This window comes from Lemur catta, chromosome 19 (assembly GCF_020740605.2).
Source record: "Lemur catta isolate mLemCat1 chromosome 19, mLemCat1.pri, whole genome shotgun sequence".
In the NCBI taxonomy this organism is placed as follows: domain Eukaryota; kingdom Metazoa; phylum Chordata; class Mammalia; order Primates; family Lemuridae; genus Lemur; species Lemur catta.
The window spans coordinates 19,823,188-19,837,846 of NC_059146.1; the positions used below are offsets into that span (position 1 = coordinate 19,823,188).

The following is a 14,659-nucleotide window of genomic DNA, read 5'->3' on the forward strand; positions in this document are numbered from 1 at the left end:
GGCCATAGCCTTGACTTTTATTTCTAGGGCCACACACGAGACCACAGAACCAAAGCTCACATTTTCACTGTGGGCAAATGCCCTTGGGAATTTTGGCATTTGGCTTAGATATCCTGTTTGATTCTCTGGGTTCAGGCTTTCCCCTAAATTTAGGCCTGCTAAGTATAGGTATTTAGGTATTCCATACTTTTCAAGTGAAGGATTTTTTTTCCTATTCATTTTTTCCCAAAGGATTTGATTTTTTCAACACAAGCCTTGATCAAAATCATCTCAACTCAATTCCCTGTGGTTCTGAAAATGTGGTTTGAGTGGTGGGTATTGAGAATCAATGCCATCCCAGCAACACACTGGAATTATCCACTCCTTTCCTCATCACCACTTTCTAAAGTTCAGAAAATAACACTCGTTTATCTGGGTTTGGGTGCTGCTGGAGAGTTTTTGGCTGATTTTGCTTTAGTGCTTTTTTTAAAAAAAAATTTAGATTGGTTTAACTTTACATGATGGAGAAAATTAGCTCTTTTTCAGTCCACCCTTTCAACTCAAGAGCATCTATAAACTCATGTTTGATGGACAAGATGGTGTGAGCCAGATGAGAGCGAGGTGGCATGGCTCCCAGGGGAGAGAACTCAAATTGCAAAGAGTGCAGTGTGAACAGGCATGGAAGGCTTAAGGAAGGGTGGGCCAAGAGGAAAGGATGAAATGAGTAGACATCAGGGAGATCATAAAGGACTTTAAATGCCAAAGGGCAATATTTGTGATGTGTTTGTGATATGTTGTCTAAAGCCAGGGAGCCATGAATGGGTTTGAGCAAGAAAGAGTCAGAGTCATCTCTTTGGCTATTTGAAAGATCCCTGTGGGTCCCATGAAAGAGACAGGGAAGGACAGGAGGTGAGGGGATATCCTGGAAGGATTGGCAGGTGAAATGGGGCAAGGAAATGACCCTGGAGAGGACATATTAATCAGATGCCACATCATGAACCGAATGCCAGGCTGGGGAACTGATCTTTCCTGGCGAGTCTGTGACGAGTTCTGGGAAGTGGGGTGATGTCAACACATTGCAGCCCTTTTCTCTGTGCCTGATTACTCCCAGCCTCAGGACAACTTGCCAGGAGGACCTTTCTGTTTGAGGAAGAGAGACCAGCAAGCACTGAACACACACCATGTGCCAGGGCCTGTGTTGGTTGATTTCCATGTGTTGATTTCTTTAATGTTTACAACAATCTTTCAGGTAAGACACATGATCTCTGATTTACAGGACAGGAAATTGAGGCCCAGAGAGAGGAAGTGAATTGCTTGATAACAATGCCTTATAAAGTGCTGGAGCCTGAGTTTGAGCCCATCTCTCTAATTCCATCAACTGTCTTCGTTCTGCTCTACCTGGGAACACTCATACAGTAGTTAATGTTAGTATTGTCACAAGGGCTCTTTGTGCTTCAACAAAGGACCCTAACTGGTCCTTTCCCCCACACAAGCTGTGATTCCTCCTGCCAGGACTGAGTTCTGGGCGAGTCCTCACTTGCTTGTCTTGATCTCTGAGTATTCTGTGGTGTTTCTGGCCTTCTGGTCCTGAGGCTCCTTTACCTTCATCTCCTGAAAGCTGACGGAGGCGTAATAGAGCTCCTGTTCTCCCGAGGGCTGGGTGTCCCCTGCCGGGGAGTCTTGCTCTGGAGGGCTGTCTGGCCAGGGCTTTTGCCTGGAACCCTGAATAAAGGGGAAAGAAAGGAGTCATGGCAGGAACAAAGAGGCAGATATGGTGTAGTGAATTCTTACAATTTTATGTTGCTTCAGCATTCATTTAGATTATAAGTTGGACTTTCTCATACCAGAAGCGGGGCTTAGTTACCCTTGAGATAGTTTCTAGTTCTCTACTTTTTCCCAGTTGCTCAAAGTAGTTAATTCAGATATTTGCCTTATACAACCACCTCCTGGTGACCACCTCCCTATGGGACAGCTGGATACAGCCTACTTGACTCACCCCACAACCACACAACCCCACAACCCCACACCCCTCCCAAGCTGCTCAACTCTGCTGTAGTGACCACCTCTCAGGCACAGCGTGACTCCACAGAACTTACGCCTGACTGCTCTACACCCACCAATTGTAACTCCCTGTGGGAAGCTTGCTTGAGGAATACCCTGGACTCTAATTCAGGATTTGGCTACAGATTCCCTCCACCACTGGTTGAGCGTGTGTGTCCCAGACAGCTCCTTCCTTCCTGCTGGCCCTGTGAGGGGCTCTGCCTTCTTCTCTCTGGGATCTGTAAGTAATAAACTGCTTCTGTTATTTCATATGTTTTGTTGTGTTGCCTCCTCTGCGTCTCACCTGACCAACACACCCTAACCTAACTTCTTTCCTGGTCAGGGCTCTCCTACAGAGTAGTTTTCTTGGTAGAAATAAAATGGACACAGATCACATGACAGCCTTGAGGGCATCTGCCAGTATAAACACGTTTCCTGTGAGAGCGACGCCTGGTCATGGGCTGAACACTTAGGCATTACGCTGTCTGCCAGGATAAAGAAGTGTTCCGTGAATGGCACACTGTAGACATTCATGACAAAATCCTTTGTGTTCCCATCGGGCAGGACTAGAATTTATGACCACTCTCCAGAGATAGACCTCAAGAGATAATACAACACATGATCCCCAGGGGGAAGTTGGGCTGATGCGACATGTATCCCATTGTTCTTTTATTCCACATACATTTCCTATGACCTCAACTATTTACTCACTCATTTAAAATTTTGTAATACTATGATTTATTAGACCATATTAAGGGCTCACTAATCACATTGCATCCTCACAAAACAACAGTATGAAAGATACTATAATTATTCCTACCTTACAGATAGGGAAACTGAGGTGGAAAGGGGGTAGATAGCTTGCCTAAGGTCTCTCATCTAATAAATGGTGGAGCCAGAATTCAGCCCAGCCTATCTCCCTTGTACCAGGTCCTGGACTAGGGGCCAGGTGCACAGTGTGACATAGACACTGACCTAGACAGCTTACAGTCTGGTAGGAGGGGTGGATTATAGATGAAGCAAATTTCTACCTTCATCAAGAAGATATAATACTTCCAAAATATATGGTTTTGATTTAAAAGCACATCAAATATAAGAAACACCATTGATAGAAATACAGTGAGAAATTGACAAATATTAATATATTATCATAATTTAGGATTTCCTCCCACATCTCTTGAGTGTTGACTAGTCAGGAAGAGCTATTAAAGATTTGGATTCAAACATTACAATTAATGCACTGGCCTGCTGATTGAAGAAATAAAAAATATATATTATTCTTAAGCACACAGGAAATATTTGCAAAAATTCATTATGTACAGGTTGTAGGTCAAGTCTCAACAAATTAAAAAATTTTTTTTTTAAATTAAAAAATAGGTACCATAAAAACCGTGTATTTTGGCTGAGTGGCAGTTCACACTTGTAATCCCAGCACTTTGGGAAGCCAAGGTGGGAGAATCGTTTGAGCCCAGGAGTTTGAGACCAGCCTGGGCAACATAGCAAGACTCTGTCTCTATACAAAATTTTTGAAAAATTATCTGGGCGTGGTTGTGCATGCCTACAGTCCCAGCTACTTGGGAGGCTGAGGTTGGAGTGCAGTGGTGTAATCATAGCTAGTGAACTATGGCAACAGAAGGAGACCCCATCTCTATAAAAACCAAAATGCCATGTATTCTGACCAAAAAGCATACACCTAGATTTTAATTGTGGAAATATGTTTAAAATCCCCATACATTTGGAATTTTTTAATCCCAAATAATTTAAGATTCAAAGAAGAAATCACAATGGCGTTTTAACAATATCCAGAACTGAATGATATTAAAATAGGACATATCAAAATTTGTGGAATGCGATAAAAGTGGCATTTTGAGAGAAATTTATCCATAATTACTTTTATAAAGAAGGAAGAGCTATAAATTAATTAGCTCTGTACCTAGCTTAAAAATTAATAAAAGAACATTAGAATAAACCAAAGCGAGAAGGCAGGTGCTGAGAAAATGAAAGTAAGAATAAAGTAGAAAACAGAGATACAGTGAGAAAATCAACAATCCCAAAAGTTGATTCTTTGAAACTGATAATGAAATAGACAAACAATTAATAAGATTTAGCTAGAAAAAAAAAGAGAAGGAAGTCACGAATAACCAATGTCAGGAATATAAAAGGGGAAGTAATCTCACTAAAATCAGTAGTATAAAGACAATAGAATACCACCCATAAAAAATTATAAAGCTTAAGTGAAATGAATAAGTCCCTAGGAGAAGCTTACTGAAGAACACATAAAGTGATTGAATTAGAAAAATTGCATATAGAGACACCACCAGGCCCAGATAGATTTACAAGTGACATCTATCAATCATTCAAGAAACAAATCATTCCAATTTTAAACACTCTCTTCCAGATAATAAAAAAAGAGAGAATAGTCCCCAATCCCTCAATATTATCTTGATGTCCAAACAAAAGAAAGGAGGAGGAGAAGAAGGAAAATGGCAAGTTCATTTGGCCCATGCATATAGATGCAAGAGTGCTAAGCAAAAGGTTCTATCAAACTGAATCTACCAGGGTGTCAAAAAATACATAACGCGAACAATATGGTTTTGTTCCAGGAATAAGAGAGTAGTTTCATATTAGAAAATCTTTAATTTTAATTCACCATGGTAACAGATTAAAGAGGAAAAAATCCTATCAGTACACGCATTTGAAAAATTCAACAGAAATTTATGGTAAAAATTCATTTAGTGATAGAAAGGAACTTTTTTAACCGAATGAAGGTTGACAAAAACCAACTTTTTTTAAAATTTATTTTCTCTCTCTCTCTCTCTCTCTCTCTCTCTCTCCCTCTCTCCCTCTCTTTCTCTCTCTCTCTCTTTTACCTACACATCCAAGAAGCTCAATGAAAAAACCAACTTAAATGGCAGGATATTCTGTGCATTTCTTTCAAAACTAGGAGTAGTAAAAGAGGCCCATGATCACCACGTCTGTTCTATTTTGACTGGAGTCTTAGCCAGCATATTAAGACGAGAAAACTGAATGAAGTGTTTAGGAAAAAGGGAATAAATAAGGTGTTATCTTGCAGATGATATAATCATCTAATTTGAAATCCCCAAAGACTCTAAATAACACCCAAGACCAATTCGTGATATTTCTTAAAATGGAAAATATTTATTAAAAATACTTCGATTTCTATCTACAAATTATTTGAATGAATAGGACAGCTTAGCAAGGTGGAAGGACATAAAAGCAATTAAAAATATAACTGAGTTTTGCGCACCGCCCCTACTGAGTGAAGGCAATTCTCGGCACCCAGACAGCTGACACCCAGAAGAGGCGGGTGTCACTATGAAAACAGGTACTGTTATAGGGGAGGCTCTAGAGGAACCCAGCAGAGGAATTCAACCCCATGAATGTGGAAAATAAAAAGGAGAAGCTCTGTGTTGCCAGATGGTGGGGAAATGAAAAGTAACTGGCAACTGTTCACACAATCTGCAGTCACGTACTGCCCGCAGTCTGAGGTGTTACATGGACTTCCGTTGCCAGATGAGGTTAGGACTGTGTTTGCATTCCACCATCAGAGTAGGTCATTTGTTGAAATATGGAATCTTTTAGAGGAAAAATACACCTGCAGGGTATACATGTGGCCAGGTGTTTCTTGCTTAGTACCTGAAGCCCAAAACGATGAGTTGAATTTTGAAGGAAATAACATTACATTTGTGTCAAATTCAGCTGCTTTGATTCAGTAATCTGTGATAGTTAAAAATAAGAATATCATTAATTTTTCAGATAGTGTCTATATCTCAGAAAAAGAACAGAGCAGTACTCTTATTAATAAAATTTAAGAATTGGCCAGGCGCGGTGGCTCACGCCTGTAATCCTAGCGCTCTGGGAGGCCGAGGCGGGTGGATCGCTCGAGGTCAGGAGTTTGAGACCAGCCTGGACAAGAGTGAGACCCCGTCTCCACTAAAAATAGAAAGAAATTAGCTGGCCAACTAAAAATATATATAGAAAAACATTAGCCGGGCATGGTGGCGCATGCCTGTAGTCCCAGCTACTTGGGAGGCTGAGGCAGTAGGATGCTTAAGTCCAGGAGTTTGAGGTTGCTGTGAGCTAGGCTGACGCCACAGCACTCTAGCCCGGGCAACAGAGCATGACTATGTCTCAAAAAAAAAAAGAAAGAAAGAAAAGAAATTTCCAGCTACCAAAGCAACAAGATCTAAATGACACTCAAGACCAACTTGTGGTATTTTTTAATCGCAATAAAACAATTTATTTTAAAAAATACTTTCATTCTGCATTCTAGCAATTAGCAATCAGAAAATACACTTTTTAAAACGATAGCATTTATAATAGCAACAAAAATGAGTACCCAGGAAGAAAAATAACAGAAGATGTGCAAAACTTGCATGAAGAAATTCTATATCTTTTTTAAAAACACTAAAAAAGATTCAAACAAATAGAGAGATACCTATTTTGGGGGCTAAGAAGCCTTGAATTTGTAAACAAGTAAATTCTTCTCCCATTGAGTCATGGAGTCAATGTAATTCTAATCAAAATAGCAACAGGAGTAGTTTTTGGAATTTGACAAACTGATTTTAACATTGAAATGAAAAAACAAAAGGCCAAGAATAGCCAAGACAGTATTGAAGGATATTAAAGAGGTGTTGCTCTATTAGATGTCAGGACTTATTTTTGAATTTATAGATTCTATTGACTCTATGGACAGTTCTGACTTGGGGACAGTAAAATTGACGACTGGAATAGAACAGAGACCACAGAAAGAGGTCCACCCATATATAAAATTTTGATATGTGACAGAATTGGCTTGCAGTTCAATGGAGGACAGAGAGAGGAAGTGGTTATTAGAAAAAAGGAGGAACATAGATTGTTCAACACCGCACACCACACACAGAAGTCAACTCCAAATAGGTTAAGTACTTAAATGACAAAAGGAAAACATAAAACTTTCAATAGAAACTCTATTTGAACATCTTTCTAATCTTAGAAGGGAAGAGATTTTCTTAAATGAGACCCAAGAGGCACTCAGTAGAAAAGAGAAGATTGGTAAATATGATTATATTACAATTAAGAACTTAGGTTCACCAAAGGTCACCTTAAGAAAAGTGAAGACAAGCTACTCACTGGGAGAAGGTATTTAGAATACATATAACCAGAAAAAAAAATTAGTATCAAAATGTATAAAGCCCTCCAACAAATTCAATATGAAAAAGCCAAACACCCAATAGGAAAATGGACTTCAGATGTGACCAGGCATTTTATAGAGAATGTGTACTTATGCTAGTAAAATCATAGAGAGACTTTTCATCTTCAATGGTAAGCAAGGAAATGCAAATCAATACCATACTGAGATAGTGAAATGACCAGATGATTGAGAAAAGCAAGCGTTGGAGAGATTACAGATCAACAGAATCTCATAGGCATAGATGGGAGTGTGAATGGATACAACTCCTTTGAAAAGTCATTTTTGATGATCTTGTAAAGATGGACATCCACATGCCCTGTGATCCAGCAATTAAATTTCTAGGTAATGCTAAAGAAAAGTCCTTACATGCTAATACAATGAGACATGAATAAGAATTTTCATAACGGCAACATTTGGACACAACTCAAATGTCCATCAATATAAGCTTAGATAACAGACATAATCATAAAGTGAAATATTATACAGTGGGGAGAATGAATAAATTGCAACTCTGCACAACAACATACATGAATCTTTGTAATATGGTGTTGGGTCTATTATACAAAGCAAATCCAAGAAGATTGCACAGAGCATGATATGTGATATTCTTCCTAGGTTCAGAAGCAATTAAAACTAGTGTATATTTCAAGTATACATATATGTGACAACACTGGGAAGGCAAGATACAGAACAGTGATTACTGGGGAGGGATCAGGGAGCAACACGGGTGAATGTATTAATAGCTGTACTTAGAAAGAAGGTTGGACAGGACATAGTGATTTGTTGGCTCTGGCAGATGAAGGGGTAGAACAGGAGAGAAGATGACTCCCAGGTGTCTGCCCAGGTGACTGGGGAGGAGCGGGTTTGGTGAAATGCTGAGGACCTGAGTCTGGACTAGCTGAGTGGACATGTTTAGGGGCCCCCTATGCATGAGAAGATGCCCAAATCACTCACCCAGGCAGCTGTGCCCATAACAGGGTCATCATCCCTTCCCTCTGGTCTCCTGGCTGCTTGCTTCCTGCGGGTCTTCATGCTAGGGAAAGAAAACAGCACAATGCAGCCCAGATGGCTCAGGCACATGTGAGCAGGCTGCCCCCACCCCTGTTAAGATGGTGAAAATGACGACTGAGGCATCCAGGCCCTGGAGCCGGACTTGGAGATATTCCTGACATGCATGCAGGGGCTCTACCCTCCCGGATGACCAGAGATTTGGTCAAGGTGGCCAAGGACTGAATATCCATCACTAAAGACCCCATCTTACACACAAAAACTTATACACAAATGATTATAGCAGTGTTATTCCTAATAGCCAAGAAGTGGAATCTTGGAGCTGCTCCAAGGGGTCTCTGCAGAAGGAGGAGAATTCATTCAACCAATTCATTGGTTTCTTTTTCATTTGTGGCTAAGGAAAAAGTTCTAAAATTGATTGTGATAAAGGATGCACAATTCTGTAAACACACCTAAAGCCACTGAATTGTACACTTTCAATGGATCAATTATGCAGAATGTGAAGTATATCTCAATAAAGCTGTTAGGAAAAACAGAGAAGACTCCTCTGGATCTACTCAGTTCTGTGTTTCTGGGATTCAGCCACCTCTCTCCTACTCCCTACCACACACCTCCCTATACCTTCCCTGGGACCGAGACTTACATGCAGAAGAAGATGAGGCACACACAGACAGAGAACAAGGCCATGGCACCAGCACCTGCAAGGGCCGCAGAAACCACTCCAGCCCCCAAGACTGATTTCCCTGCAGAAAAGAGGCAGGAGAGATAACGCTCCCAGGACGCAGCCTCATGTCTTCCCACCTCCGTGTGGAACTAGCTCCAGGTCCCCGATCAGCCAGGAGATGGAAGACCCTGTCCTCCCTACCGCCTTCTGTCGGGGCCCCAGCCCCTTTCTCCCACCATCCATCACTCTGCATCTGTGCACCTTCCCTCTGGCCACCCCAGCCTCCAGAACACGCCCCTCACCTGGCAGCAGCAGGACGGTGCCGCTCCGGGTCCCATGGGCATTCCAGGCCTCGCAGCTGAGCCTGAGGCCAGAGCTGAGCTCCCCTTGGTGGCTCAGGGAGCTGTTGGCCCAGGGCCCGGCTGAGCTGGGGGTGGCCCTGAAGGAGCCATGGCTGCCGTTCCCCAACCACAGCCCCTCCCCGAGCCGCCAGCGCAAGGAGGGGGCCGGCCGGGCTCGGGAGCAGCAGCTGCAGCGCAGCAGCCCCTCGGCCTCCCAGGAGCAGGAGGGGCCCAGCAGCTGCGGAGGGTCTGTGGGGACAGAAGACAGGACTCAGCAGGGGCTTCTCCCCTCCTTAATACCTTGGGGTTCTGGCCCCAGGTGCCCCCAAACTCACAGTGCACAGAGAAGCTCAGAGAGAAGTTCAGGGAGCCCAGGGGGTGCTGGGCCTGGCAGGTGAATTCTCCTCCTTCTGCAGACACCCCTCGGGGCAGCTCCAAGTTCCCGGTATTGGAGATGGGGGTGGCATTCAGGGCTGGGGTCCCCTGGAACCAGCTCAGCTGTGCAGGGGGGTTGCTGTCAGCAGCACAGAGCAGCTGCAGAGCCTGGCCCTCCAGGATGGGGAGGGACAAGGTGTTTTGCGTGATCTGGAGGGCTTTGGGGAGACAGACTGTAAGGAGACAGAGAAAGAGATGGAGGGGGTGGTGACAGTCCCTTTCCTTCCCTCCTTCCCAGGATCCCGTTGACATCTCCCTCTCTTCCCCTGGCCCATGCTGGCTCGGTTTCACCTTGGTTAAAAGGCTTGGCCTTTATACCCTCAGGAAGTTGACCAAAAGTGTGTGGGCCTTTTATCATCAGAAAAGGCTCAATATCTCACTGGTATGTGCTGGACTGTGTGGCAGAGAGAGGACAGAGAGCCCCCAGTGGCTTTGCAAAATAGATTCAGCTAATGTGCCAGGAAATAGGACTAAGGAGGCTGGAGTGGACAGGTAGAGCAGGACACAGAGCGGAGCTGTGAAGACACGAGGTGGGCAAGAATGGGTCTGCCACGACTGTGGTATGAACCGGGCCAGAGGATGGGTGGTAGATGGACGGGATCCGAGGTCTGCTGACGGCTTTGAGCAGAGTGAGGCTGCATGTGCGCCCGCGAATGAACATGGAGCTCTCAGGAGGTGGGGGCCAGAGGGTGGAAATTCTCCCTCTTGCTCTTCCTACATCTGCTGCCTATTTCAAGCTCTGGTTCTCCAGCACTGTTCTCAGAGGGGGCCCAGAGGCTGGTCCCAGCCCCAGAGGAGGAGGGTCTTCCCTACCTGTGCCATTTGTGAAGATGCTGATGGTGAGGTTCCGTGGAGCATCTGGGATAGAAAGATATGGCCCCCCAACTTCAGGTGTGGAGTGGACCCGCATGGGCCCAGCAAGTGCCCAAGGAGGGGCCACACAAACCAGGAAGGTGGGGACGGCTGTCCTCAACCCCCTCCCCACCTAAACTCCCAAGCTCAGATCCATGCCGAGGTTCCTCAGGTTTTCCTTCTCCTCTCTCTCTCTCCTACACGCATGTGCACGCACACACACACATACGCATGCACACACACACACACATGCACACACAAACCCCACTCCCACTGCCCTCAGTGACCCAGCTGTCCCTCCCCCAACTCACAGGAGACATTGAGCTGGACAGTTCTCTCTGTGGTCACATGACTTCCTTGGAGTTTCACCTGACAGGTGAGGTTGGTGCCGTGGTCCTGGGACCTCGGGGTGAAGGTGATTGCCGAGGAGTGAAGGGTGTCGGGGTCCAGGGACTTGAGGGCAGCCCCCGTCCAGGAGAATGTGAGAGGCCGTCCCCCTTCGCAGGATCCTGGCAGGCTGCAGCTCAGGTTTGTGGGGCGGCCGGACTCCACAGGCTCCAGAGAGTGGATGTCGGGTTTCTCTGTCAGGGCTGAGGAGGAGACAGGGAGATGCCCAGGCCCCAGGAGGGTGGGGACCCACAGCGCGACCTGCCAGTGACCAGGGCCTCAGGCCCTAAGCCTGCCCCAAGTCCTCTATCTCTTTTAACCACTCCTGCCCCAAGACCGGAAGCAGGGCATATTCTAATGTCCTGTCCCTGTTCTAATACGGGGACTCCACATCCCAGGATCCTCTCCTGGGGCCTCGGCCATACCTGTCACCTGCAGATACAGCTTATCGTTTTCGTAAGTATGTTTTGCAGAATTGCTACTCTCCACTTGGAAGAAGTAGGTCCCTGTGTCCTCTATCTTGGCGTCTCTGATGCTCAGGGAGCAGTTTCTGGTCCTGACGTCCCCAAGGAGGAGGAATCGGCCCTTGGTGCCTGTCTTCACTGCTCTGTTTGGCTTGTTTGTGGCCACAACATCATTATAGTATATCCTGTCCTCATCCCGGAACCAGTGGAGGTAGACTGGGTTAAAGGCATACCACGAAGTCCAGGGTGGGTAGGAGAAGGAGCAGGGCACGAGGACGCACAGGCCCTCTTGTACCGTCACTGACTTCTTCACTTGCGGCTGGTACCCTGTGTCTTGCAGGGACCCTGGGGAGACACAGGCTCAGCTGCAGCTGCAGCTTCCCCGAGACTCATGCCCATCCCTCCTCCCTCAGCCCACTCACCCCCCCACAGCAGGGGCAGCAGCAGCAGGGCCAGCATGTCTGCATCGCCAGGTCCGGAGCCGGGGCCCAGTCCTCTGTCAGGGAAGGAAACACCGGAACATGGGGTGGCGCTGGGGAAGTCCGTACAGGAAGCTGGCGGGTGAGCAGAGCTGTGGCCTCACAGAAGGGGAACTTGATGCTCCTGGGGGGTGAGGCCGGGGCTGGGAAATACTCCTGTCCCTCCAGCTGGGAGGATGAAGGTGGAGATACTGAGGCCCCCAGAGGGCGAGAGGCTTGTCCAGATGGGAACCTAGAAGTGGTCCCTTCCAAATGATGTTTCACTCAAGAGTGGGATCACCAGGGAGTGAATGCAGACAGGAAAGAGAAAGGAGGGCCGGAGCTGGTGATTCCATGAGATGCGTGTCAGACTCACCCTCCAGCTGAAAACCATTGAAAGTTCTGGAAAAATATTATTTTAAATTTCCTTTACATTGCTCAAGTGTTGACAAGAAATAAAGGAATTTTTAAACTCAAATTTAGGGGAAGGTGAGAACCCATGAAAAGAGCTGTAACACCTTTGCCCTAAGGGGGTTTCTGAGACACAGCCTAGTCTGGTTCTGGTGTTCCTGGACCTAAGAGTCTTGTGGGACAGTGATGAAAACAGGCCCACTCAAAATGGGATGTCTAAAAGGAAAGCCTCAGCCCATTATGTGGGATCCCCAAAAGGCTACAGAAGCAAATTTGCCACCATGAAGCTCAATCGCCAGGCATTCTCCCTCGTAGGGGAACGAGCACAAGGAATTTCACACTGAAATACGGCTCCCTGGTATAATGAGTATTTTAAATTAAAAATGCTCAGACATCAATAGGCCTTAGAAGAGACTTTTTCCCTGTCTGCATGAAGACAGGAGAGCAATTGTTCTTGCCCCCATCCCTGTTATCTCATTATCCATTAGGAAAAGAAAGACCAAGCATGTCACCACACCTGAACAGACCCTTTATAATATAGTGCTGTCTCCAAGAATCATTAAATTTAAACAAACCAAAACTATTTTCAGGTAATTTCTGTTCCCAGATCCAATCATTCTCCCTAGTAATCATTTATTACCCCTCATAGAATTCCTCTTCTCCCCCTCCCACATCCTGTTTTGCTAGGATCCAAGCCCCGATTCTTTCTATAACCTCAAGGTGGCATATAAGCTTCTGGATCGCGGGGATATTGGCCAATCAGTCTGTGGTTCTCCCCATGCACATGGTTAAATAAATTTGTATGCCCTTTCTCTTATTAATCCGCCTTATTGTGAGTTTATTTTTTAATAAACCTCCAGGGGGCCAAGGCATGGGCCCCCACACAAGAATCCCTTTTCAGATCCCTGGCAGGAGCCAAAACAATGTGTAGAAATAACCTGCAATCTTACTCCTCCTTTATAAAAGAAACTTAATAAAAAAGTGTCCCCAAATTTAACAATGATCTTAAAAAATTTTAGACATTTGCAAAAATGAGTTGTGAGAGTAAAGACAGTTTCTTAAACTAGCAATGATCAAAAGAAATTTCAATCAACCACATCAGAATAAATACTGACTTTTGTTTCTAGTCTACTGTGGTATTACCAGTATGAACATATACATATTGGTTTTTGTCCACAGTTCCTGGCTCATAACTCCCATAGTCTTTGTTATAATGCAGGGTGCTCTAGGCTTCGGGAGACAGAATCTCTCTCTCTGACCTTCTCCTTTCACCTGCCCAAGGCAGCACTGTAATCTGATTGTGGGTCAAAAGATACTGATTCCAGACAGGATCCAGCACCATACCCTGAAGGAAGAAATGCTGCACAGGGAGGCCAGGAAGAATCTGAACAGACAGGCCTTGCTGGGTTTGCTCATGTGCTTTTTGTCCACTTACATTTCTACATGATTGTCAATCACCCCTATGTAATGAAGACTTGATAAAAACCGAAAAGGACAAGCTTTGGAGAGCTTCCGGATACCTGGACCCATGGAAGTTCGTGGAGGGTGGCACTCAGGGAAGGCATGGAAGCTCTGCTCCCCTTCCCCATACCTCTCCCTAGGCATCTCTTCATCTGTTTTGTTATCCTTTATAATAAACCAGCAAATGAGTCACTATTTCCCTAAGTTCTATGAGCCACTCCAGCAAATTAATCAAACTCAAAGAAGCGGGTGTGGGAACCCCAACTTGAAGCTAGTTGATTAGAAGTTCCAGAGGCCTGGACTTGCGACTGGTGTCAGGGATGGTGGTTTTGGGGACTGTGCCATCACCCTGTGAGGATCTGATGCTATCTCCAGATAGATAGTGTCAGAATTGAATTAGGGGACGCTCAGCTGGTGTCCACTGCTTGGTGTGTGGGGAAGACCCCCCACAGAAGGCTTCTGTGTTGATGATTGTTATGATGTGAAAATACAGTTTGAGAGTTTTTCCCCAAACATCTGTCTATAAAAATGCTATCACAAAATTATTCTCTTATGAAAAAGCAACCAAACATTATCAGTCAAAAACATAAGCAAAAAGTATGCAAGTGTACCAGACAGATAGACTATACTATTAATAAAAATAGTATGTCATTTTTTTGAATTGTCTTATATTTTGGCATTTACCAGAATTTTGGTATTTTCAGGTTTTGTGATTTGGTGTGAAAGTGTTTTCTCATTCCAAAAATAATCCATGTCTGTCAATTTTTTTATTTTTTTTCTAAAGATTGACAAACTTTCTCTCCTTGACCAAACTTTTTTTTGATAAATTTAAATATTTACTAGTTTTAATTATGAGAGAATTATATGTTTTTTCAAAATATTAAGGGGGTACAGGTGCTTTTGTTACATGAATGAATTGTATTATGCTAAAGTCAGCACTTTTAGCATGCCTATCACCAGAATTG

The 14,659-nt window shown here is 44.6% G+C and overlaps 1 protein-coding gene across 2 annotated transcripts; it reads right to left on the minus strand.

Moving 5' to 3' along the window:
• Positions 1-1,181: 1,181 nt before the first annotated feature.
• On the minus strand, positions 1,182-11,914 carry SIGLEC5 (sialic acid binding Ig like lectin 5). Of its 2 annotated transcripts, none has more exons than XM_045532605.1 (9): positions 11,787-11,914; positions 11,326-11,709; positions 10,825-11,103; positions 10,475-10,519; positions 9,562-9,819; positions 9,188-9,475; positions 8,865-8,964; positions 8,168-8,246; positions 1,182-1,701 (listed from the first exon to the last, which is right to left on the minus strand). In XM_045532605.1, the coding sequence occupies exons 1-9, from the start codon at positions 11,821-11,823 to the stop codon at positions 1,513-1,515; spliced, it is 1,659 nt and encodes a 552-aa protein (XP_045388561.1). In that variant the 5' UTR covers positions 11,824-11,914; the 3' UTR covers positions 1,182-1,512. The 2 variants fall into 2 exon arrangements, with proteins under 2 accessions (XP_045388561.1, XP_045388560.1); XM_045532604.1 differs by having other exon boundaries at positions 9,562-9,834; positions 11,787-11,913.
• Positions 11,915-14,659: the final 2,745 nt, after the last annotated feature.